The 24,656-nt window shown below is 40.8% G+C and overlaps 1 protein-coding gene across 3 annotated transcripts in view; it reads left to right on the top strand.

The window, feature by feature from the left end:
• The window catches only part of ZFYVE9 (zinc finger FYVE-type containing 9), a 59,631-nt gene extending 35,420 nt beyond the window's left edge, over nucleotides 1–24,211 (top strand). For all 3 annotated transcript variants that reach the window (XM_083846985.1, XM_083846987.1, XM_083846986.1), the window contains 11 exons: nucleotides 1,156–1,278; nucleotides 2,457–2,612; nucleotides 10,297–10,521; nucleotides 13,013–13,095; nucleotides 13,827–13,931; nucleotides 16,375–16,525; nucleotides 17,987–18,067; nucleotides 19,406–19,568; nucleotides 20,378–20,483; nucleotides 20,733–20,909; nucleotides 21,680–24,211. In XM_083846985.1, the coding sequence (XP_083703111.1) occupies nucleotides 1,156–1,278; nucleotides 2,457–2,612; nucleotides 10,297–10,521; nucleotides 13,013–13,095; nucleotides 13,827–13,931; nucleotides 16,375–16,525; nucleotides 17,987–18,067; nucleotides 19,406–19,568; nucleotides 20,378–20,483; nucleotides 20,733–20,909; nucleotides 21,680–21,841 (1,532 nt within the window). In that variant the 3' untranslated portion in view covers nucleotides 21,842–24,211. The remainder of the gene's footprint in view (nucleotides 1–1,155; nucleotides 1,279–2,456; nucleotides 2,613–10,296; nucleotides 10,522–13,012; nucleotides 13,096–13,826; nucleotides 13,932–16,374; nucleotides 16,526–17,986; nucleotides 18,068–19,405; nucleotides 19,569–20,377; nucleotides 20,484–20,732; nucleotides 20,910–21,679) is intronic.
• Nucleotides 24,212–24,656: the final 445 nt, after the last annotated feature.

The following is a 24,656-nucleotide window of genomic DNA, read 5'->3' on the forward strand; positions in this document are numbered from 1 at the left end:
ATATGTTCCTGGGGTTAATTTATTTTTTCATCTTTTATATATATATATATATATTCCTTTTAAATATTTTGCTGGTACAGTGCATTTCTAATGTTAAGCCGGAAGTAACCTTTTACTGTAGGATATTGTCAAAACCAAAATGCAAGCAGCATTTCATTTCAAAACAAATCTGTTCCATCCTGTGTTAGCTGTTCATGTGGGTGCCTGATTATTCATTCTCCTCCACAAAAAGGAGGAGTGAAACTACACTATACTTTTCAGCTTTTATATAGGTAACCTCATGTAAATCATATTTTAAGTGGATTTTGTTTCATGTGCTGTCACATACTGGATTTTCTTGATTTTTCTATGATTCTATTCTTTGCAGTGTTTTACTTCCAATATTCTATTTAAAAACATTCCAAAAACAGTTTTTAACATTAGAAAGCAAAATTAGCTTTCTTTCTAGATAATTCTAACTGGAAAGGTAATATAATTTTATCAAAACCTGTTTTTATCTATGTAACTGTTTTTTGTTAAATCTTAAATGCAGAATAGATTATAATCACATGGATGACAAATTTTAATTTAGTAGTCTTATGGATCTAATCATAGAGGGGAACTACAGACATCTTCAAATGTTCATGCTGGAATCCATTTTACACCTCATTTAGACCTTCTATGATCTGTGAAAAACACTTTTATATGGATTTTGTTATCCTCCCTTTGTTATCTTCCCATTAGCTAATGCACTGAAAATGTTAAGTTCTGTGACATTGGGGTAGCCCATATGTTGTATTTGTAGTGCAGGACTGGTGGACCTGTGCTTTACTGTGACATAAATAGCAACTGCCAACTTATTTGGCATTTGGGATTTCAGTTGACACCATGACACATTTCTTAATTTGATTTCCATTTTCTCTTCCAGCTAATACTAAAAAAAAATCTGATTTATAAAACAAGCTGTACTTTTGTAAAGGATGTACAGGTGTTATGCATATAAATGCTATTGAAGTTCGGAAATACCAGCTTAGGAAACAATCAGATCAGCAATACTTAAAGGCTTTTTTTAAATGCCAAAAGGAAAAAGCATCAGTATCTGGGTTAACTTATTATAATATCGAGTACTATAACTAAGTTGAGGACTTTACTATGTGTTTAATTGTTCTTTTATAGACTATGCAGTAGAAGAGAGGCCTTCTCAGATCTCTGTCATGCAGCAACTGGAGGATGGTGGCCCTGACCCTCTTGTATTTGTTTTAAACGCTAATTTGCTGTCTATGGTAAAAATCGTAAATTGTAAGTTTTTGTTTGTTTGTTTTTTATTTAAATAAGGCTTGGGATATGAGGGGAAATTTTGTGTATATTACTACTAGGAACAGCAGCATTTTTATTTGGTAGTGCAGTCTAAGAAAGTGTGCATGGACTGAAAACTTTGCACTTAGCCGTATTAAGTTAAATTATATTTTTATTTCCAGTGCTTTGACATTGATACAGATAGTTTTCTTTAGAAAATATAAACTAGACTGATAAAGCCACCAATCAGTTTTGGAGACAGGTATCTCATGTCCAACTTGGTAGGGCAGAAAATTACATCACTTGTTCTTCCTTTGGTTGCTTAACTCATTTCCCTGTCATCCCATCCTGGGAAAAGTACATAAGATCCCATAGTAATATGCAAGTTCTGTGCCACTGCACATCTCTCATATCCTTTTCTGTACTGTGCAGGTGTGCAGGTGTGTATCCATGTGCTGAAGGAGGGAGGAACAATGAGGAGGCATATAGATGGCCTCAGTTATATCTGCTGTGTAAAAAAAAAAAAAAAAAAAAAAAAATTGAAAAATTCAAAAGGGCAGTTTTGTAGGAAAATTTGGTTCTGTGAAGAGTTCATCCAATAAACTAAGATGTTGTTTATAAACCTTTCAGCATCTAGTTAAATAGCAGTACATTTATATGTATGTATTTGGATGAAAGACTTTATTCTAATAGCATAGCATCCTCAATGAATGAATTTTGAAGCCTAGAGTGTGCGTCATCATTAACATCCATGTGAAGAAGAACACAGTGATTGGGCGATCTGCCTCATTAGAAAGAGATGTCACTCTGAAACTTGCTTGGCTATCAGGGTTGTGATATGCACAGCCAACAGCCTGGCCTTTTCTTAGGTTCCTTAATTCCCATTTAAGTCCTGCCCTTTAATTTGCATACAGAAACTGTTAAAAGTCTGCTCTGTGGAGTTAATCCCAAAATTTGACTGGGAGCTATAATGTTCTGGCTGTTCCCTAGCCACAAACTAGGAACTGTTGAGCTGCTTTTGGCTTGGTTGTGCTTGTTTGCCAGATTTAGAGCCTAATGTGTCAGATATAAGAACCAAATATGCTGTAAAACTGATTATTGAACTGTCTTTCTGTAGTGAAATTTAGGCATATTTTGTGAAATTCTTATTTTCTGTTCTGATACAATTTTCCTTTCTGCAGATGTGAACAGGAAGTGCTGGTGTTTCACTACAAAAGGAATGCACGCGGTGGGGCAGTCAGAGATAGTCATTCTCTTGCAGTGTTTGCCTGATGAGAAATGTTTGCCCAAGGATATCTTTAACCATTTTGTGCAACTTTATCGGGATGCCTTAGCAGGTAGGAAAGCTATCTATTAAAAGTGATTTCAAAAGGAAGACTCTCCCTGTGACAATTTTGTGTTCAGCAGCCTTTGCTTATTGTCTGCCCTGGCATTTCTGCCAGGCCTTTGCCTAAGAAATTGAATAGAGATAACACACACCTTAACATATTTCTCTACTTTGTTTAGCAGTAAGCGTAGTAGGATACTTAGAAGAGCTCCTGGAACCAGTAATTGCATTGCTTCTAATAATTTGTCTGAAGATAGCTAAGTCTGGGTAGCTTTTTTCAAAGATAAGAAAGAATATTTTGAGCATCACTGTGGATAGAATGTTAAATGCCCCCAAACCAAGTAGCTTAGAAGTTTGATTCCTATAGTGTGTGTTTATTGCCACGCTATGGAGATACTATTTATATTGTAAAGTAGTACAGATTTTTATGTGTGTGTGTGTGTGCCTGGAATGAATTGTAAGGTATTGCAGAAATTGTCCCTGAATTTTGAATTTTAGTATCTGAATCACCAGACTGTATTATGTAACCTTTTGCACATCTTATATTTGAGGAGTAAATGGGCTTCCACTTTTAACCATTGTTAGACCTTAGAGTTCAAAAACTATTGCAAGTTAAGAAAAAAACAAGCGTTTGGTTCCACTGATTAGAAAATAAAACTAGTCTCCCAGAGGTTAAATTGCATTGAGTTAGGGTTATATACTGAAAATAACATTTTAAAGGCTTCTGCATGTCATTTGAAATGCCTTTGCAGTGACTGAATCCAATTCTTAACTGAAATAATGAAAAAGATCTTTGTCTCCTAAAATATCTTGATAAAACAAAGGTCATTTTGTCCAGAGAGGTTGCCAGGTTCGGAATGTACTATTATCACGTCATAATGGATTTCAAATACACGGAAAACAAATAACCTTCCAAACCTCACTTCATTTACAATGCTTTATTTTCTAATTATGGTGTTACTCAGAGGGAGATAGGTACAAAATGCTCTGTTTGTGTGTATGCATATATATTTTTATATATGCAAACACGTGTGTACACAGATATAAATGCAGCTAGGTGTGTATATTGCAATGGTGTTCTGTATAATTACACTACAGAAATACATAATTTATAACTTCTACATAATGTATTTGGAATTCTTTTTTTTTAGTGCTCTCATGATAGTAATTTGATCTCTTACAATTGCAGTTGTGCAAAGAGCTGCTTGCTATTGTATGATTTTTAATCAGAAGCCAAACTTCACTGCTTAAGGATTACACACTATAATGTTGTTTTGATAGAGTTTGCTCTGTTTTGTGTTTCAGACATGCAGTAGAAATAGATACTCTATAGCAACTCAAGGTGTGTGTAATACCAAACAGCACTGAAACTTTCATAGATCAGTGCACGTCAATAAATTCCTGTAGCATTTTGTAATGCACAATCTCAATATACATCCTCCTTTCCTCCTCTTTTTTTTTTTTCCCCAAGTCATGTGTGTTTGAGAGGGAGAAGTATATATTAACGCATTTGCAGCTCTGGCAATTGCAGTGTCATTCAGCCAGAGAGACAGGATATGGTGCTGTAGGGTTTCACTTTGGTGGCTGTAATCCCTTGGAAGCTGTTAGCAGTTTGAGTGGTGTTATAGACACATCCATGTTTCCAAGTTTGTTCATTTCAGAGGTATTGCACCTCTCTTCAAGTTTAGATGTTAGTTTAGAGTTTAGACATTTAGTGCAAATGAGAATTCCCACTAGAAATTAGGAACTATTTGAAACTGCCTCACAGTCTCATTTTTCATTATCTATTGGTTTAAATTTATTTTGCAATGAGGACACTAAAATAAATTCTGACGTTTCTTACTTATCTCCTCTAGTAAGTGTTTATTTAAAAACTGTCATAAAACAAAAAGACATATTATTTTTTATCGGAATGGAAACAAGACTTGCATACAGTGATACTGATTCTGTTTTGGAAAAGGTTTGGTTTTGCTGCTGCTTTGTTTAGAACCAGAATATATAGCGTTCCCTCCCCTTGTTTATTTCAGTAAAGTCCATATCCCTAGTGATTCCTTTTTTTCACGAGTCACACTTAGTTACTAGCTTTTCCTGCTCAATTTTGAATTCTGCATTCAAACCTGGAAGCACAAACTTGTGTGCACTCATGCCTCTCTCCAGATATTTCTGCTCTCCTCAAAGTCTATCTTGTTTCTGGAGAACGAGTCCTGTCCTCTGTGCACTCAGCCGTTTGCAGACCATGGTTCTGGCATGTGCAGGTAGCAGTAGCAGAGCCCAGGCCTCCGAGCTGCCAGCAGGAACGTTTGCAGTTTGCCCTTCAGATTCGTCTCCAGTTTCGGTGTGGATAAGATGTCAGTCGGGTGCAAAACCGCTCTGAATCTTCATTAGTTTTCTTCTTAGGGGAAGTGCTCAACCTCAAGCTGTAGTGTAATGTTAAGACTCCCTAATTGTAAAACAACTGAGAGAGTTTGAAAGAAAAATGGCATTTTTCACTATAGATTGTATGTATGTGAGCTATAATAAATTGTAAAGTTGTTAATTAAGGCAAGTATTAACTGCTGTTGTTACTCTTGTTCTGTTTTTCCTTTGGCACCTCCATCATCGAGCTCCCTGCTGTGTTGCCTTTCTTGTTTCGAAATTGAAAGCTAATGATTTCTGTTGTAGTTGTAGTAGTTGTACTGTTGTGGTAGTAATCCCATGATTATCCTTGTCTGTTGGCTATAAGCCTGGCAGGAGGTCTAGTGAATGGAAAAATGAGAACTTCTGTCCCTGTGAATGGGTATTTTGAAGCAGTTGGATGTGTTAATACAGAGCTGCCAGATACGCTTTAGTACATCAGCTTTGGTGGAATACAATAAATGCTACTGTTACTTTTGTAGGGAAAGCACAAGTATGGCAGCAGCTTGAAATGGCTTTGTGATCTCCATGGTTCTGGGGGTGTTCTACCCCAATCACGGCTTTGGGTATGTCTTACCCAGCCTGGTTTTATGTCAGCTGGTAGCTAAAACAGGTGAGAGCTATGGAGAAGTCCACATAGATATTCTGAACAGAGAACAGGTTAACTGAGTGAATAACACACCCCTGCAAGTGTGATATGGAAAGACGGATACAAAATCAAACATATAAGGGGGGAGAGTGATTGTTTGGAAGACTGACACAGTCTAGTCTGAGGAAGCTTTGGATGCTGGTAACTGCTGCTCACAATGATAGTAAGTGAAGCATCGTGTCTGTTGCTAATATGAGTAAGAGAATTTCAAATCAGTTGCTGATGTGTTTCAATACGAAGATGCTGAGTATGGTCAGAAGTTTGAATGTTGAGTTTTGTGTTGTTTTTTTTTTTTTTTTTCTGAATAATGGCATCTGCTACAGATGTGTTGTGTGATTAAGTTACATCCACAGTCATGTCTCCTCTGTGTCTCTTTGTGGACATTTGTGTGGTAGGGACTGGGTTTGTGCTGGTTTTCCAAAGGCTATGTGCTCATTTGCTCTTGAAGAAAATCCATCTGGCAAGATTGATCCCAGGTGATTGATCCTTGCATTTCTTGCTGCAGGTCTAGGATGTCTGAACTTTCAGGATGTTGGCGTGGTGTTCGGTACTTGGCAGGTCTTGGTTGTTACTGGTGACAGTGGAATGAGGCCAGGTAGATGCAGCTTCCTCTCTTCCAAGCAATATGTATATACTTTCCCTGAGACTGGATGCTAGTACCAGCTTTTTGACCCGAGATTAACTGAATGGCATGGAGCATAGATCAGGAATTTAACTTCATCCGTTTCTGGTAAAAACACCCAAATGGCTTCATCACGTACTGAAGGCAGTAAACAAACACGGGAATATTTTTTTCTTCACCTTTCCTGGTATAAACTATTTTATTTGAGCCCAGAAGGGATTGCCAAACTGATAAGCAAATGGCATTGTTCATCAGAGGAAGACACCTAAGTGAAGAATTCAATACGCAGTATGGATCATTACTGGAGATAGTCACATCAGTGGTTACAAGCATGTTTGTTTTTTTTAAAGGACTTTGTAGAGGTGCTTAAGATTTGAGGTCAAGGGTAACCTAGTATAACTGAGAAAGAGAATAAATACTGACCTCCTGCAGAGTTGCTTTAGCTGCATCATACACGTTTATGGCACTTCCAAATAATACGAATTGTCTGGTGTCAGGGGCTGGAACTTAGTATAAGGAAAGGCACCCTTCTGTTCACTCTGAGTTACTTTAGAAAGGAAGTTGTGATATTTTGTAAATGAAATTATATAGTTCTGAGAACGATGGCTTCCTTCTGATGGTTCTTCTGACAGCTACACTTTCTCTACAGGCTTCTGAAATACAGTTCTGCGCGTCTAATGTGTAACGGTGCAGTGGGCTGGGTTTGACCTTGTCAAGTTGCTAATAGCTGCTGTTTATTTAAGGTGGCGTTATGACACGTTTAAGTACTTTGTATCCACATAAATATAAAAGTGAATGGGAATTTACTGACAAATATGAGTATTTAGTAACTTACCAGTGGGACCTTGACTTAGAACCACCTTCAAAGACATGACAGGAAAGACTGTCAAACCCTGGACAGGTCAGAAATATTTTGTGGGAGAAACCCAGCTTTTTGACTTGCCTTTGCTGGTTGAAAAGGGTACGAGAGAGGTGCTTGGGAGAACACTCCCTTGGTTGTTCCCATGCTCTCTGCAAAGCAGGCTGTTGCACGTTCTTATAAATAATGACTTGCAGCACAACTGCATCGCCCCCATAGTTGGCCCTTTTAATAGTGGTAACGTATCAGAGCTCGTACTGCGAGCTGCTTGTGTCTGTAGGAATACCTTGTTCTGCTGTGGCTTGGGGGGGCAAGGTGCTGAACAGCTCGTTGTAGGTTCCACTCTGAGGGGATTTTTCATAGTTCTCTTAGCTGAAAAGCTTCTCATTAAGGCAGCCCAAGCGTGTGAGTCTTGAAGTTCCATCTCCTGAAACGGAAAAAATAAGTAGTCGTCCCCTTCTGCTGCAGCACTTGGCATCAGTCACAAGTGGAAATGTCTGCTTGCTTTGTCATCCCAGTGGGCAGCACCTCGCCTCACACAAGTGGACGGAGCTCTACAGCTTCCCTCTGCCTGGCCTCTTTCACACAAAAAATAGTTCAGAAAAGGGTCCGGCATTAAATTCAGTTCAGCATTTCATGCACTTCATACATTATGATCGCGTTGTTGGAATCAAGAACCTCACCAACTAATTTTACTCTCAGGCCTGTAGCTTCTGTTTGGCTAAGAACAGATGGGAAGGGAAAAAAGGAAATATAAATGAAGAGGAGATTATTGAGGGTAGGTGGGAACTGCTAAAGCAAATGAGTGGAGTTGAGATAGAAAGGTGCCAACAGCTATTTTAGATCAAAGAAAATCTTTTTCATGAACACGAATTGAGGCATTGGGTTGCACTCACTAGCATTAGCAATGTATTCACCGAGCAGGCTGTAGTGTCACAGCACAGGCCGACAGAAATCTGTCTGCACAGGGGCAGGAGCAGTGCTTCTCAGCAGCTGACAATGTCTGATGTAGCTCTGTTAGTCACGTTAATCTCTCAGGTTAACTAATGGCTATTTTACACCAGGTATGCTCAGCTGAGCATCACAGAAATTGTAACCACTGTAAGAGTTCTGGAATCTGGCCCAGGTTGATGGTGTCAGCTCTGGCTTGTGTCTATCTGTAAAACTAAAAAGTCAACTTCTCAGAATAGCAGCAAGCTATGAATGAGCCCGAGCCTGCCATGGGGTGCCTGCGCAGCCGAAGCCTGTTGCCCTTTACCAGAGAACTGAAGAGCTTTGTTTGTGCAGCACCTTGTGGGCACAACAACAACAACAACAAAGACAGCTTCAGCAAGGTGCCCAGGAATAGCTGTACTGCTCTCATGCCAGGACTGGCTTTGGGAGTGTTGCTGTGACTTGGGACTTTCACAGGGCATTCGTGTAAGGGACGGTCTTGAAAGGACTCATTGGTTAATTTTTCCTTTGCTGGCCAAAACTGCACATACTGTATTTATTTTACTGCATCTGTAAATGTCTTTATATGATTTTTAGGGTGTTTTGCAGTATAAAAATTGAGAAGGCTTTACTTAATGATCATTTTGTGTTACTGAGGATGTCATAGTTGCATTTCTGTGACATGTTTTTACTTAAGACCTAGTGTTTGTGTGTCAGTTTGTCTTAGCATGTTGGTGTCTAAGAGGGAGAAAGACTCCAGTTTCTGTGTCTAGATGATGTGCATGTTGAAGAAGGGGGACAGCATTTCTTCCTTCTCTGCCTTCCCTTCCTTTGTATTTTCTGAGTTCAGATACAAATGCCCCATTATGAGGTGGTGGGGAAAAAGAGTAGACACTGCTACTTAGCAGCCCCTCTGTCTGCAGGCTGTTCTGCTCATTATTTGCATGCTGTCGTTGTCATTTGATAAAAGGAATTACACTGTGGTTCTTTGCTCTGATGTTAAGTGCTGCACTGGCTGCTATAATAATCTAATCAACTTTCAGATTTATTCAGCCATTCCAGCATAAACATTTTTGGAAATTAAGGGCATCAAAGAATAAGAATTAGAGTAAAAATTAGTGGTGTTTCTCCCCTGTGTCTGTCTCAGTTGCGTTTTACATAAAGTATACTAATTAAGCAAATACTCTTTTGTGTAGTTCTTAAAATGACCTATATCTTCAATATGACTGAGCAGGCACCCCAGTGGTTTGCCTAAATGAGAGGACAACCAGTGGGCATTAATCATTTGACCAGGTGCGCACCACCTTCAATCACAGCTGGGTCTAAAAGTTGGGTTCAGTCATCAGCAGCTTCTGCAGTGGAAATCTCTTGAGTGCCTGGGAGGTGCTGAACACAGGCTTCCAGTGAGCTTCTGTAGTGCCAGGGGGAGGCTGCAGGCAGCAGTACTGGCCTGAGCTACCCTTCCTCTTCCTGGCTATCCCTGGGATGCACCATCCCCTCCATTTCACCTCCTTGACTGCTTGAAACATGCTCAAGACATGTCTCCCTCCCTGCTCATTCCCCATGCTCCACCTGTTATTTTTTAACTGAAATTAATTCACTGAATCATTTTTGCCAGCCATGAAGAAGTTGTCAGATCATGGCAACCTCAGTTCTCAGTCTGCTTTACCCCTTGAGCTACATATTGGTTACAAAATAAATTGTATGCTCCATTCCGAGACAACATGTGTGTCAAGGTACTGCTGTTTTCCGTGGAAAATGAGTAGGCATCGTACGTATTTTGGAATGTATTGCTTTATATGTGTGTGCAGCTGGAAAGAAGGAGAAAAAAGGAGAGGTGGTGGGTTTGTGATTGTATGTACTGTCCTGGTAACGCTTGCAGGCATGGCTCAGCCAGGCAGGTGCAGAAAATAAGCTGTTTGTGCACGTTCCTACAAATCTGACTTCCTACCAGTAACAGTCAGTGAGTATCTGTTATCACCAAAGGGGGATCAAGCAGCGATACCATAGCTTTGGTGGCTCTAGTCTACAAGTTATTTCATAACAGGTGGCACAGTTTTTTCCAAAGGGGACCCGAGTTCCTGTCTGCAGCAAATCATTGCTTCTTGTGTTAGTGGTAGGCATTAATGCTTCAGGAAGCAAAGTGAGTTTAATGATTCTTTTTCTCGTGAAAAACTCTTTAAATTTTTGATGTAACTCTCGATCTAGTGATGTAATATGAGTATTTTTGTTCACAGGTAATGTTGTGGGCAACCTGGGACACTCCTTTTTCAGCCAGAGCTTTCTTGGAAGCAAAGAACACGGAGGGTTCTTGTACGTTGCAGCTACGTATCAGTCCCTGCAGGACCTGGTGCTCCCAACCCCACCCTACTTGTTTGGCATCCTCATTCAGAAGTGGGAGACGCCCTGGGCTAAAGTGTTCCCCATTCGGCTGATGTTGAGACTTGGAGCTGAATACAGACGTAAGTAACATGCATTCTTTTGGCTGCAATTATTTCTGCAGAAGAATGCGTTCTGATTTAGAGCACACACACCCAGCCCTAAATTGTTACCTACCAAAGTCACGTGAGCTTAAACGGGCAAGTAAAAATTGTTGTTGTTGGTGTTTCATACCCAGATTGCATCCAGCTAATAGCACAGCAGTCCTGAGGTCTTGATATGACCTACGGCTTTTTTACAGCTGTGAGAGTTGATCAGTGAGTGAGCTTTTCATGGAGACAAATCCAGTTTGGAGTAATTGCTTGTCTTTCACTTGGTGACCTGAAATAGGGTAATGTGGAGAACAAGTCTGATTTAGTTGGTGTGGTTAGGACAAATGAGAGCCTTTGAGATGTTAGGTTCTTTCCATGCTGAAATGGAAGTGTGTTTGCTTTTAGGTTTGTAAAACCATGCTCGTTGTTCTGAGAACAACAATATTTATGTGGGGGCAACTGATGTGGCAATTTGTTAGGAAAATTCTGTTGCAACTAATAAAAATTAAGGTGGAGAGAGTGTTTCAGCTAATTAAAATCTTAGCAGCTAGCATGGAATTAGCATTAAGTTATGATAAAATCTTTTTCAAAAGACACTGTCCATCACTGGAGCAAAGAGATTACTGGAAGTCTGTCCACCATGATGGGCCAAAAATTTGCTGTCCTGCTCATCTGCTGCTTTAATTGGCACGTCTTGTAAATCTGAATTCCTGTGTCGTTGTTAATGTTTTTTCACATGCACTTATCAATATTTCCATAAATTTAACGAAGGAAAATTTAGAATATGTCCTACATTCATTTTTAAATGTAACTTGTGACGTGTAGGGAAAGCTGTTTGGGAATTTTCATAAAATAAAATGTTATTGGAAGGGAAAAAGGAAATCTTCAAGTCTTCCTTTCTGAGGATGAGGAATGTAGATTAAACTTGTCCAAAAAAACATTAGTGTTAAAGGTGTGTACGTTTTTGTGTGCATCTGTGAGGTTTTTAAGTAGTGTATTTATTCCCATCAGCATTTAGAAAAACAAACAAAGATGCTCATATTTTGGTTGTGACATCTGTTTTTTGGCTGTGACATCTGTTTTTGAGCACAGAAATAAATGTTCTGATACTCACAGGCAGAAGTGCCTGCTCTGGGTTTAATGGGAAGCTGGGGTTTGAGTTGCTTCTATAGCTTCTATAGGGTTGGATTTGGGCATATTCACTTGTCCTGTGCTGCAGATCACTTCTTCAGTCCCCTCCAGGTAAGGGCTGCATTTGTGTCCCAGGTTTCCTTGGGTACATCCTTTTTGCTGGTGGAATTTGTCAGATTTCTGCCACCTGTCCAATTCTGCTGGATGTGCAGCAGATGAGTTGCAGGAGTCACGCTGGGCTGCTAGATAGCCAGAAAATGGCTGCTGAGCATCTGCAGATCAACCATACAGCTCGAAGGCTTGTGTGTGCAGTGTGTCTGGGATGGAGCTGAGCTGCTGTACGCAGCCGGGGTGGCAGACACAGGAAATTCAGCACCTCTTGGTGCATCAGGACACAGTGCCTGAGCTGGTCAGCTGCACAGTGCTTGTGTAGGAGCTGTGATACTTTCCAGATGCCGCATCAGTGTGCAGAAGCTGGTGTTCATTTCTATATGGAAATCCTGATGATTTAATTCCAACTGCTGAGCTTTTGCAGCCCCTTCTGACTGCAGTGGGAACTATGAAGATGTATGGCAGTTTGGAAAATCGGGCTGGGTGGTTGCCTGAGCATAGTTTAGGAACCTTCCTTCAAATACACGTTTAGAAGACCTTGGCGTTACATATTACTGTGTGAGTCATGTTTCAAGCTCTGTTAGGGCTTCTGCTGCAACATAGTGTAATGTAGCCATATCCATACGCTACACGAGGAATTGCATCAGAGGTGTGTTACAGGTATGGTCAAGTCAGCCAAGGAATGCAGGTATTCTGCATTGTTGACATACTGTAAATGTCCTTTTAATTCAGTTTTACATACTCCTGTAGAGAATTTGCCACATTCATATGAAATTATGAAAACAGAACATGAAATCATCTCAATATGGTTACTTGAATGTAATATGTCAGCAACGGAAACTAAAGGCTTAGGATGCTATGGTGGAGAGTGGCATGACGGTCATAAAAAAGGGAGAAGATGTTTCTAAGAAGTATTTTGAAAAAGGTATTCAGAAAGGCCATCTTTGCAATCAGGGTCCAGATCATGAGGTTCAGTCTTGCAGCATGGCACTTAGAAGCTTTCCATGTAATTGTTCTTACCGCTTCTAGTGTGGTGGGCAAGGAGCCATGACCTGTGTGAGGTGCGTTATGATGTTACACCCTTCTTCTCTTTAGCTTTTTAAACTCTGGCCTTCTTTCCAATCTCATCTTTTGCTGCTGCTTGCCACGTTCAAGTGAGGAGCTTGTATTTGAGTCTGTTTTTTGCAGAATCTCGGTATGCAAAGTTGAATTTGACTTTTTCTGTTTTATTTTATCCTAGTTTATCCATGCCCACTTTTTAGTGTCAGATTTCGTAAGCCTTTGTTTGGAGAGACTGGACATACGATTATGAACCTTCTTGCAGTAAGTGCTGAGACTCAGTTTGTACGTTCCATCGGTGTGCATGGTCATGTGGGGAGAACTGGACTCCTGTTGCATGTAGTAGCTGGCATGCTTAAAAGGTGATGAGAGGAGGTAGTGGGCATTTGGGTGAATTGCCTGCTGTTGCTGGTATTGGACTTTAGATTTTGACAGCAGGTGAATTGTAAAAAGGTTCCCTAAACACCCCAAACCTGGCGACCTGAGAATGTTTGGATCTGGAAATAAGTGCAACAGTTGCTCTGCTTCCTTCCTCACAAGTGCTAGGTCATCACAGTGTTTAGTCACAGCTCTCTGCTGTACAGAGCTTCAGCTGAAGTGAACTTATCAGCTCTTCCTACTTCGCTAATATTTTCCATATAGAAAATTCTCTTGGATGCATGACCTAATCTCAGTGCTAGAAAAAAAACTAATAATGCTGTCCAGTAATGTAACAGAACACAGAGAACAAATTTCCTTGTATTCAATGCTGGAGAACGTTAATTTTGATGTAAGAAAATCAGTGAAATGACTAACGGGCACAATGATGGTTTTTCATCTGTGTACTTTGATTCTGTAGGTTACAAGCTGGGACGTTTCCCTCCCTCCCTGCTTTTCAAGACACTGATGATAATTATTTTAATGAGCTAACTGTTGGCCATTAGGAAAGTTATGAAACCTACAGTGTTAATTACGATCATCATGCCTAACTTTTAAAAACTTGTTTTAATTACCAGGACTTCAGAAATTACCAGTACACGCTGCCTGTGGTCCAAGGTTTAGTGGTTGACATGGAAGTCAGAAAAACCAGCATCAAAATTCCCAGCAACAGATACAATGAGGTAACGCTTAAAAGAAATATATTTATTTACAGTTTCTTTGTGGTTGGAGGACCTGAGATCTAAAGAAATTTTATTCTCTTCACTACCACTGGGGAAAACTGCCTCAAACTCAGACGATAACACTCAGATGATGCACACACTTTTTTGAGAGCAAGTGATGGTGGCTCCACAGGAAAAATGCAATTCGGTTTAGTGTTAATAAGGCAGGAGAGATGATTTCTTTTTTCCTTTAGGCTTTTTAATTGTTTACATATAAAGTGTAATTGTAAAGAGTAGAAAATATTAGAGGATTGCAAATACCATTTTGATTTGAGCAAGTTGACAAATTTTACACTTGAGGTAAACTCGGAGGAAAAAGTGCATTAACTTTTCTCATCTATGTTGTGTGTGCATACTTGCAGCATTTATTCATATTTGTTAGATTGCTGTATGTAAAATCTCTCTGCATCTAAATGCTATACTTGATTTCTAGTCTGAGAAAATCAATCAGTTTCTTCAGGATTTAGTGCTGTTGAGAAAGCTGAGTGACAGAATATTTGAACAATAATGACAGAAGGCAATGGAGAGGATGATTAATTTTGTGGTCTGTCTGAACAGGAGGGGGTAAATGTAGTATTTTGAAACCAATCAGAAGTCGGAACAAGAGCAAAGCTCCTGGGCAAAATGGTATTTTTAAAAGCTCTTGTAGTATCAGAGCAGAATACAGCTTTATCACATCAGGAAATTTCCCTGCAAGAAGCATTTGAGTAAACTCATATTAAAAATGGTTTTATGGAAATTTAAAAAGAGGAAACTGATGAAGCAAGAAAATAAAGGTTCTGCTAAAGGGTGTATTAATTCTTGATGCTGAAAATGGAGAAGGTCAGTAAAGTTTGCATGCATTAGATATGTGTTCACACATCATGGTTTCGGCTGGGATAGAGTTAATTTTCTTCTTAGTGGCTGGTATGGTGCTGTGCTTTGGATTTAGGATGAAAATAATGCTGATAACACAATGATGTTGTAGTTATTGCAGAGCGGTGAGTAGAACAACCGCACACAAGCTGCAGTTCAGCAAGTGTTAGTTGTGCCTGATGTTTACAAGAGCGTTAGCATCAGCCCTGTATTAGATGTTGCACTAGGCTGGACTCCAAGAAAATTCCTGTGTTATGCAGCATAGCAAAACCATCGTGCTTGGGTTCTCTTTCCAATGTGAAGTGAGGACTCAGCTTTTTAAAAGGAGAAAGTGTTATTTATTTAGCACTATTGCCTGCAATCCAGTTGAAAGGTTGAATTGCTAGAGATTTTTCATCCGAGTGTAGTTTGAATTAAGCTGGATTAAGCCACCAGACCTTTACTTTTTCCCCCAAGTAAAGCAATATTTAATTAGGACAGTGTCACTCAAACTGTCTTGAAAGTGAAAAACTCATTTTAAATCTATTGCATGCATTAAATGGGGAGAATTCAGACTGCAATTAACAGATTAAATATTAATCTCTAGTTTTTCTATTAAATACATAGGTTTTTCTTCAAAATTATTTTAGTTTTCTGCAACTTCTAGTGATGCTCAGTTGCCTGTCTGAAACTATTTAGTCCCTCAGGAAAGATGACTGTCCTTTTTTAATGAGTTGCCTTGTTACTAAATACAGTTGCCATGTCCAATTTTTTCTCGTTATGCTAAAAGCAGCTGCTGGACTCCATAAAGATGGCTGCTGTCGAGCTAAAATCTTGTTTCTGGAGCATGACATGATAAACTAGATAATGAAATACGCTGCTGTCTGATGCAAAATCTTAATTAAGTTTCCTCCCCAAACATTACACCTGTGCACATTTGTCAATAGTGAGCATCAACTAATGTTTCTGACACTGTAATTAAGGTTTTATGTTAGACTGAGGAAGATAAATGTGTTGTGTGTAGCATGCGTGCTCTCAGCTACAGAAAGCAGAGGATAGGAGTCTGAGCGCTGTTCAGAGATGTCAGCATTTTCCTTCTCTGCAGGGTTTTCACTGCGAGAGATGTAACTTAATTAGCCTTTTTTTTTTCCTTTAAGCAAGTATATAATTTTTGGTTTTGAAACAAATTCCAGAGATAGGTGACTCCGTCAGTTTTCATTTAAGATCTAAAATCTCATAGTCTAAGACTACATGAAGAGAGAAGAAAATGAAAGAAGCTGTTGTGTTTTTTACAATAGCTAGAGAAAGCAGCTTTTGCAACCTGTAGGTCAGCTGTCCTTCGTACCAGTTATCTTAATTACATGAAAGGTGACACTTGAAAGCATCTAGATGATATAAGACCTGAACCCTCTTTTCAAAAGCAGTTTATGGTTCTAAGTGCTTAAGTCTGTCCAGCACAGGACTATGAGCACTCCTGAGACTCTTTGTCTGATTAAACTGTTCCAAGAGTCACCCCTTTATGGTATTGCTCAACAAACATGGTAAAAATGGTAAACCTTTTTGTTTGCAGATGATGAAAGCCATGAACAAATCCAACGAGCATGTTCTAGCAGGGGGAGCGTGCTTCAACGAGAAAGCAGACTCGCATCTGGTGTGTGTTCAGAACGATGACGGGAATTACCAGACACAGGCCATCAGCATCCATAATCAGCCGAGGAAGGGTGAGGACAGGGTTCACGAGGAGGCTGTTCCCTCACGGTGCTCTGCATGACTTCTCTCTTGCCATTCTTCTTAGGCCATTACAGCTTGTGGCTTTGTGAACCTGGCAGGGTTGGTTTGTCTGTATTTCACTGTTTCTGCTAGAGGTTCAGATAAAATAATTGTGACTACTGGCATTCCTAAATGGGCAGCTTTGTGAGTTAGATGTGCAACACAAGGGATAGCACTGTGTTGCTCTGTCTGCTCTTTGCTGCCTCAGTGCTTTATTCCCCTTGCAGAATCCATGATCTCAGGTGTCAAGGGGCACGCTATGCCATTTGTGTCCTGTGTACAGTCCACATCACACTTCCTTGATCAGCAGTGCTGTTCTGAATTTGTCCGAGAGGTGTGCTGGCAGCTCCGTAGATCCAGCAGACATAAAATAAAGCCCCGAACAGCTTGCTCCCTTGTAAATACGGTAATGCTGCTTGCACAATGCGGCTTAGGACATGCGGTGCTCCAGAGGTCGCAGTGCTGTAACTGGCTGAGGCAACACCTCGACATGAATAGCGAGAGCAGCTTTTGGCATTGTTGGAGCCTGGAGGTGGGGCTGGGGATGCCTGTGCTCTACCTATATAATACTGTCAAAGGAGGAAGATGAGGTTTAGTGGGAGGAAAAGGTGGATAGGAATAACCAACAGCAGCAGCTTTTTAACAGTGCATCTTCAAGAAACTCCTTGTGTTCACCTCAGTTAGACCATCTAATTTCCAGGCTTTATGCTTGTTACACTAGGCTGAAATGATGCAGCAGCAGTGTTATGAGAATGTCAATGCTGGGGTTTGGGGGAAAATTTCTGACATTTATGCTATCTCCAAATGAGAACAAACAAGACAGAGAATGGCTTTTGTTTGGCAAGCACCCCCATATCCAGGCAGTATTCTGGCATGGGGCATCCCTCAGGGCTGGTAGTCTTACCTGCGTTCTGCTTGTTTTACATATGGGATGAGCAGAGGGATTTCCAGCACGTATTTCATGATGCTCAGTGATCATTTAAGAGAATCTTATTTTAAATCAGCCGGCTTTGAGCTGTAGTCTTTCCAGGGGGTTGGTGTTACAGTGCGATCCATAGGCAGCTCACGCACAGTCTTTGCCAGCTGTGTGAGAGCTTCTAGAGGTGAATTATGTAATTGGTTATCCTAAATTAATAGTCTGAAACTGAGAGGCATTTGTGGGGAGAGGGAGTCACAAAACATGAACATTTATTAAGGCTGACAGAACTACTGTCCAGTTTAGAAAATAACTGGATGATTTGCCTTTCCATATCCAAGTGTGTAACGTGTCATAGTCGTGTAATTCTGAGCAGCATTTGTTCTGATTTAGATTAATTGCCTCTCTGGATGATAGAGCTGTGATGCCTGATTCTCGTATGAGGCATTGTTTTGATGAAAGCCTCACTAAATCACTCCTGTTGTTGTTGTTGCAGTGACTGGTGCCAGCTTCTTTGTGTTCAGTGGAGCTTTAAAATCCTCTTCAGGCTACCTTGCCAAATCCAGTATAGTAGAAGGTAAGAACTGAGCTGCTTGCTGCAAGCCCGCTGCTTCCCCTCTACCACTGCTCAGCTCTGTAGTTATCAGGGCTCTGCTGTTACGCCTTGGGCATTTGAGTCATGCTGCTGCTTCAGCTTTATCTTACTTTTTAGTCCAGAAAACTGCTTCCTTTAATGAGGGGGAACTTACCCAGATGCACTAGGACAGGGGCACAAGAAAACAAGGGTAAAATATGAAATACCTGGCTTGTGACTGTGGTATCAGTGTACTGGTTTGGGCTGAATGAGGAAATTGTGAGCCTGAGAAATACGGAATGTATAATCCAGAGACCGGGAGAGGAAGCCCCACTAAACTTACTGTGTTCCCTAATAGCTCTGCATTATGTAAGGTTATGAATGTGCATTTATATGTTACTATGTGATGCGATGAGAACAAGGAAAGTCAGGATTATTGTTCTGGTGCCTCTTGGTCTTGTTCACCTTTGTTACGTGTCACGTGACAGAAATAAATCATGACCATACACCAGACAGAAAGCTGCCACTGCTTGTTAGCCGAGCTACCTAACTTTGTGGTCTAAACTTGCAACAGTTGCGATGCTGCAAGCCAGGAGGGTTTTAAGCACGTTCCTTACAGCTTGTGAGTGAGGTATGCAAGGAGCCCACACATGCAGTTGTTAGCTCAGCTCCACTGACAAGCAGGAACTCCTTAAAACCGCACCAACTCGAGAGCTTGTAGCTAGGTGAGCGTATAGTTCATGGGCGAGCAGTCAGGGCTGCAGAGCAACACTGTGAACAGAAGTCAGTGTCTGTGGGTTATTAGACCACTCTGTGTCTGAATTGGCAGTTTAGTTCAAGATAGAGGTACAAGTGGATTCAGACAAGGAGTCTACATCGGGAAACTCTATCATTCCTAAATTATTGCTAATTTAGGCTGACCCAATCCAAATTCTGTATCTTTTGCCACTGTCAGGTAAGCATGGACTTCACAAAAACTGTCAGTGCTGGAGTGCTGCCTCCAGTGCCAACAGGGGTGGTATCTGAATGGAAGCAGTCGCATGTGGTTTCTGAGCATTACTTGGAGCAGGTGGCAGTTTTGGGGCAAACAAATGTGGCTGTTTGTAGAGCTGACTTTACCTGATAAATGGTCTTCATGTTTTATCCTTGTTTTCCCTAGTCAGTGCCCATCAGTGCTGCATGTTTTAGGGATCTGAGTTCAGAAATGGGCTTGCATAGTGTTAAAAGAGATTTTTTTAACTTTTCTGTTGCTCGTAAGAGGAAGGATGCTTTATTTTTTTTTTTTATAGGGTCTGTTCATTGTGGCTTATCTTGGCTTATGAGGATTTTTTGGTTCTCTAGATGGAGTGATGGTCCAGATAACTGCTGAGAACATGGACTCTTTGAGGCAGGCCTTGAGAGAGATGAAAGACTTCACCATCACTTGTGGCAAAGTAGATGCTGAAGATCCTCAGGAACACGTTCACATTCAGTGGGTAGAAGATGATAAAAACTTTAGTAAGGGGTAAGCAGAGAAGCAATTGCTCAACATGTTTGACTGTATTTGTTTAAAACTTTAATTGCTCTTATAAGGTGCATGGGCCCTCAAATCAATAGGAATTACAAGCTTATGGCTCTGTTTTGAGTGACAAGGTGCAATTAATGAGAACAGAACTGAGACAGTAAAGCTTTGGGGCAACCATTTAAAAAGCTGTCAATGGTATGGATTCTTTTGCCATTGCTAATATCCAGTTACTGGAAACCACTAATCTGCCCCCAACGCTCAGTGCCGAACCCTGTGTATTATGGTCACATTGCACTCTTGGTGCTTACTTTGCATTAAGTAGTGCTGGAAGGAAAACTGCTGAACACCAACAGCACGTTTCCTACTACCTTGGTAGTTCAGCCAAGAGAAAAGCCTGTATTGCAACTTAAGTGCTTATGGTGGTAAAGTGCTGTTGTGACGGGTACAGGCGTTAAGGAGTCATCAGTCATCATTATGAAGATTCAGGGCTCGCATCATCGGCACAACTAGCAGGGGTATTCGAGATCACTGGTTTTGGCACCCTGAGAGAAACCTTTGTTCAGGGACTTCTCTTCTGAGGCTAGTTTTGGTCTGTGCCCTGTTAAGCTGATGCGGCAAGTTGCTGTGCAGCAGTAGTTCAAACTGCAGAGCGCTGCAGTTATGACAATAACCTGCAGCAATCCTGTTGGGCTTTGGTGTACCAGAGGCACTGCTTTTTGATCTGTGACATACTTCTCCTTTGCAGCGTTCTCTGTTCAACTTGTATCTTCTGTTAAGTAGGAACTTACCACTTTCCCTCCCCTCTGCAGTGTTGTAAGCCCTATTGATGGCAAATCAATGGAGTCTATAACAAGCGTGAAGATATTCCACGGCTCGGAGTACAAGGCAAATGGAAAGGTCATTCGGTGGACAGAGGTAAGTCAGTCAAATTGAGCTGCAAGTAAACTGACACTTAGCATTTTGGGACCGCAACACAACTGTTTAAATAGCTATTGTTTGAAAGATGTTTTGTTTGTTTTCCCTAAGGTGGCTTGTCTTCAGAGGCTTTTACTTGTTTTCCCTGAGAATCTCCTCAAGTCTTCTTTCATAAAAAGTTTAAATGGCATCTCAGTAACATTATTTTCTAGAAAATTTCAAATGTTGTGTCTTAATTCTTTCCTTAAGGTGTTCTTCCTGGAAAATGATGAGCAACATAATGGTCTGAGTGACCCAGCTGATCACAGCAGATTGACTGAAAACGTGGCAAAAGCTTTCTGCTTAGCTCTCTGTCCTCATCTTAAACTCTTAAAAGAAGACGGAATGACTAAGCTTGGGCTGCGTGTTACTCTTGACTCAGATCAAGTAAGTCTTGAATAGTTTAATAACTGGGGGGGGGGTGCTTTGTTTGTTTTTTCCCGCAAAAAGAGGGAAACCATTCTGTTGGTTAAAGTACCACCACTATCAGCTGCTAATCTAGGAGTGCTGTTTTTGGGTGTTTTGGGACGTCAGTTAAAATAGGAAAGCTACTGCATCACGTGAATAAGCAGCAAGGCCTGACCCCACCCCCCCATGCCACTAGCAGCACCTGCTCATGGTCAGAGACCTGTGCACAGCCCAGCCCTCAGAGGCAGAGGCTTTCCACATGCTGCGAGAAGCCTCTAAGCTCGCCTTACCACCAGAAGTTAAAGATGGGAGCAGAATTAAATGTATTTTTGGGTGCGCATGAGACGTTGTGCCCAAGGACAGCCCTTCTTAGAAGATCATGTTCCATGGGATGCAGAGACAGATGGGAGGTCCCCTAAGAGTGCTCTACAGCACCTGATACAAGCAGAAAGAGGTCTCTTGGCAAGACAGCTGGCCTTGCCTGTGAGTGGAAGTGTTCTCAGCATTACCCTGCTTTTAAATACTGCATGACTGAATCTGATAGCGCAGAGTGTGGTTCTTGCTGATCTGAAAGATCTGCTTTGGTAAAGCAGTGGGGGAAAGCTTAAAAGCTGTTTTTCTCTAGGCAGTCCTGGGGCAGCTAGAGCAGACCAAAACCAAGTGTAGAAGCTGCTTTAACAGTGGCTACATCGCGTTCAGCCTCGTATCCTAGTCTGTGCGAAACCCACCCGTGCTTTGTGTTTCTTCAGGTTGGTTATCAAGCTGGGAGTAACGGACAGCCGCTGCCCTCTCAGTACATGAATGACCTGGACAGTGCCTTAGTTCCAGTGATTCATGGAGGGGCCTGTCAGTTGAACGAGGGGCCAGTCATAATGGAGCTCATCTTTTATATTCTGGAAAACATCTCATAAGAGGACTTCATTTTCTGTTCAGACCTGTTCCAGCAGCAGTTGTATCTGAATCATTTGCACTTTAAAACTGGAAAATTAAGCTTTTGGTAACACTATTAAGGGGATTGGGGGGAGGGAGGTGGGAGGGACAGTTGTTCCATAATTCTAAATCTTCTATGCATTGTCAACAACCAGAGGATCAGGGCAGCTTCTATACTACAACATGGCTATGCTATCCTTGCAGCTAATACACTTCTGTTATTGTTTAGAAAAATGCTCATGTTTAAAGACTTACAGTCATGTACTCTAAATGCTCAAACGGGTGCAAAGATCACTGGGGCATAAATAAAAAGTGAAACTCCAATCTTGTACTGGTTGTAGATGGACAAGTAAGTAACAACAATCAAGACCTCCATTCTGACCTCATCATAATGCCGTGTTTGATTTTCTGTAGACATTAAAAAGTAACGTTTACATTATTTTGACCAGATTATTGGTTGAAATCTGTTTAGGGTAGCCCTTGAGAGATGTGGAAAAATTACTTAGCCATAACGACATTTGTATATGAGTCAAATGAGAAGGGCAGGCATCTCTCTGGAAGCGGTATTATGTAAACTGCAGCTTTGTGTGTGAAATAGGCTAGTTTACCTTTCCTCCCCACATTTACTATGAAAAAACTTGCCACCTTGGCAGACTTCTATAATTGCCTAGAACAGCTCTGCTATTCTCTACTTTGTTTACAAACCTCTATGAAGTTCAATTACCTGTCACAGGCAGAGAAAATATTAGCCCTAAAGTGCAGTTATTAATTCATTCCTTTTCCCCAGTAGGTCCTGCTTTTTAAAGAGAAGTAACACCCAGGGCAGCTTTAAGTCTCCTCCCTGCTGTATGCTGTAGTGTAATGCTAGTGTCATGTACTACAAGACAGCTTGCACTTCATATTAGCAGCACCACGTAATAGCTTACCTGTGATACAAGTATAGAGTGGCTGTTTTTGCATGTTTTGCTGAAAAAGGCTTTCTGGTCAGCTCTGAAAACTTGCACTTGGCCCAGTGCTCTTGGTCTCACCTGCGAGGGCATTAGTAAGGGAAGCAGCTGCTCACGCCTGCCACAACCTCGTGAAGCTGGACTTGAGACTTGGCCAGAGGAGGCATGGTTCCACAGTCTTAGTGAATTAAATTGTCTCCATGGAATGCTGCTAACTACTGGAAAAAAACTCAAAGCAGGTTTGTTGAGCCATGCAAAGCAGTTGCTGAGTCTCTCCCAAGAAGGAGGTGAGCAATCTCCCCTGCTGTCTATACAGAAAACTAATTTGGAAAGGAAGGGACTATCTAGGGTTAACACAGTTATCTCTGACCTTGCATTGGCCCTACTTGCAGTCGGCTCTGGTGGATGCAGCAGGGCGTACTTGGTTTCTGCTGTCTGTGAGCCATACAGGTGTCCTTTCAAATATCACAGGAAGTGCAAGGCTACTGTGAGGCTGATGCTGTTTTTTAGACACATACACAGCATTAGCTGGGCAAACAAAGAGGTAACTGTACACATAGCAATGTATTTTACATAAAGACAGCACAGAGTATGTACAGAATGCATTGGTGAATAAATGGCTACTGCTTTAAAAAAAAAAACAACAAAGTCTTACAAATTTATAGCAAATTACAGCTGTCACCACCAAACATTTGGAGAAGAAAGGCCACGGTACTGGGGTCCAACTCCAGGAACAAAAGCTGGCCAGCAAGAGGTAGCACACTAGAACCACTCACCCTTTTACGCGTACACCCAAGTAAAACCTTACCTCTGGTGTTTGGGAAAAGGTGGCTTAACAGTTCATGATCAACAAACCTTAAGCTATTACCCAATCAATAAAAGCCTTCCTACATATTCGTGCAGTGGAGCAGGACTAAGGTGACAGTCAAACTCCCTTCTGCACACTGCACCTGCACACTTTGGGACACAGCGCAGCACTACATGGTGTAGGCAAGATTCAGTATCTGGAAGAGAGTTCCATAAACTAAGGAGAAAAAAAAATATTCCTTCTAGAGACTGCACTCCAGCTTTGCCACAGCAGCAGCTTCTCAGTTACCTTAGTTGCATTGTTATGCTTAATGATGCAGTAAAAGAGGTGAAAAAAACTATCTTTTCTTCCTTTGCCCCAAATGTCATTTAAGTTTGGATTACGTTTGTGCAAAACACTATCAACTGGTGACTGACATGTTTGCTTCAACCATAGCCTTTTAAATGACCTTAATTACCATGTTGTTAAGAAATGAGTACTTGTTTTAGAAAAAATTGTACTTTTAAAATTCAGTTAGTTAACACTGCAAAAAACTGCATATTATATTTTTATTTTCAACATGTAGTTTTGTATATTAAATTTATTGAAATTAAAAACTAAATACTGTATTGTCTTCATCTGCTCAGGAAGACAGAGGCAGCGCTGCCTTACGTGTCTGGACTCCTTTCTGCCTACAGCCTCGTCCTACCTAAACAGCTGGCGCAGCAGCACCTCCACTCCCCAGTGCAGGCACATCCTCTCCTCTGAGATCAGTCCTTTCTGTTAGCTCACAGAGATTTACAAACAGAAACATATATATACCATTTTTTGTATGCTGCTAATTAAAAGCATTCCTGAAGGTGGTTGTAATCCAGTTTTCTACACAATAATGAGTGGCTATTTTCCCATCACCTGGAAGAACTGCAAAAGGCTATTTTTGTAAAAAAAAATAATACAATGAACATCTGGGAAGCAGCAATCTAGCATACCTCTTTTTTTCTTTTTTAAATAAACCAACAAAGGAAAAATAAAAAGGATGAAGGCACAGTACCCACGCTGCAC

Source organism: Anser anser (assembly GCF_964211835.1).
Source record: "Anser anser genome assembly, chromosome: 8".
NCBI lineage: Eukaryota > Metazoa > Chordata > Aves > Anseriformes > Anatidae > Anser > Anser anser.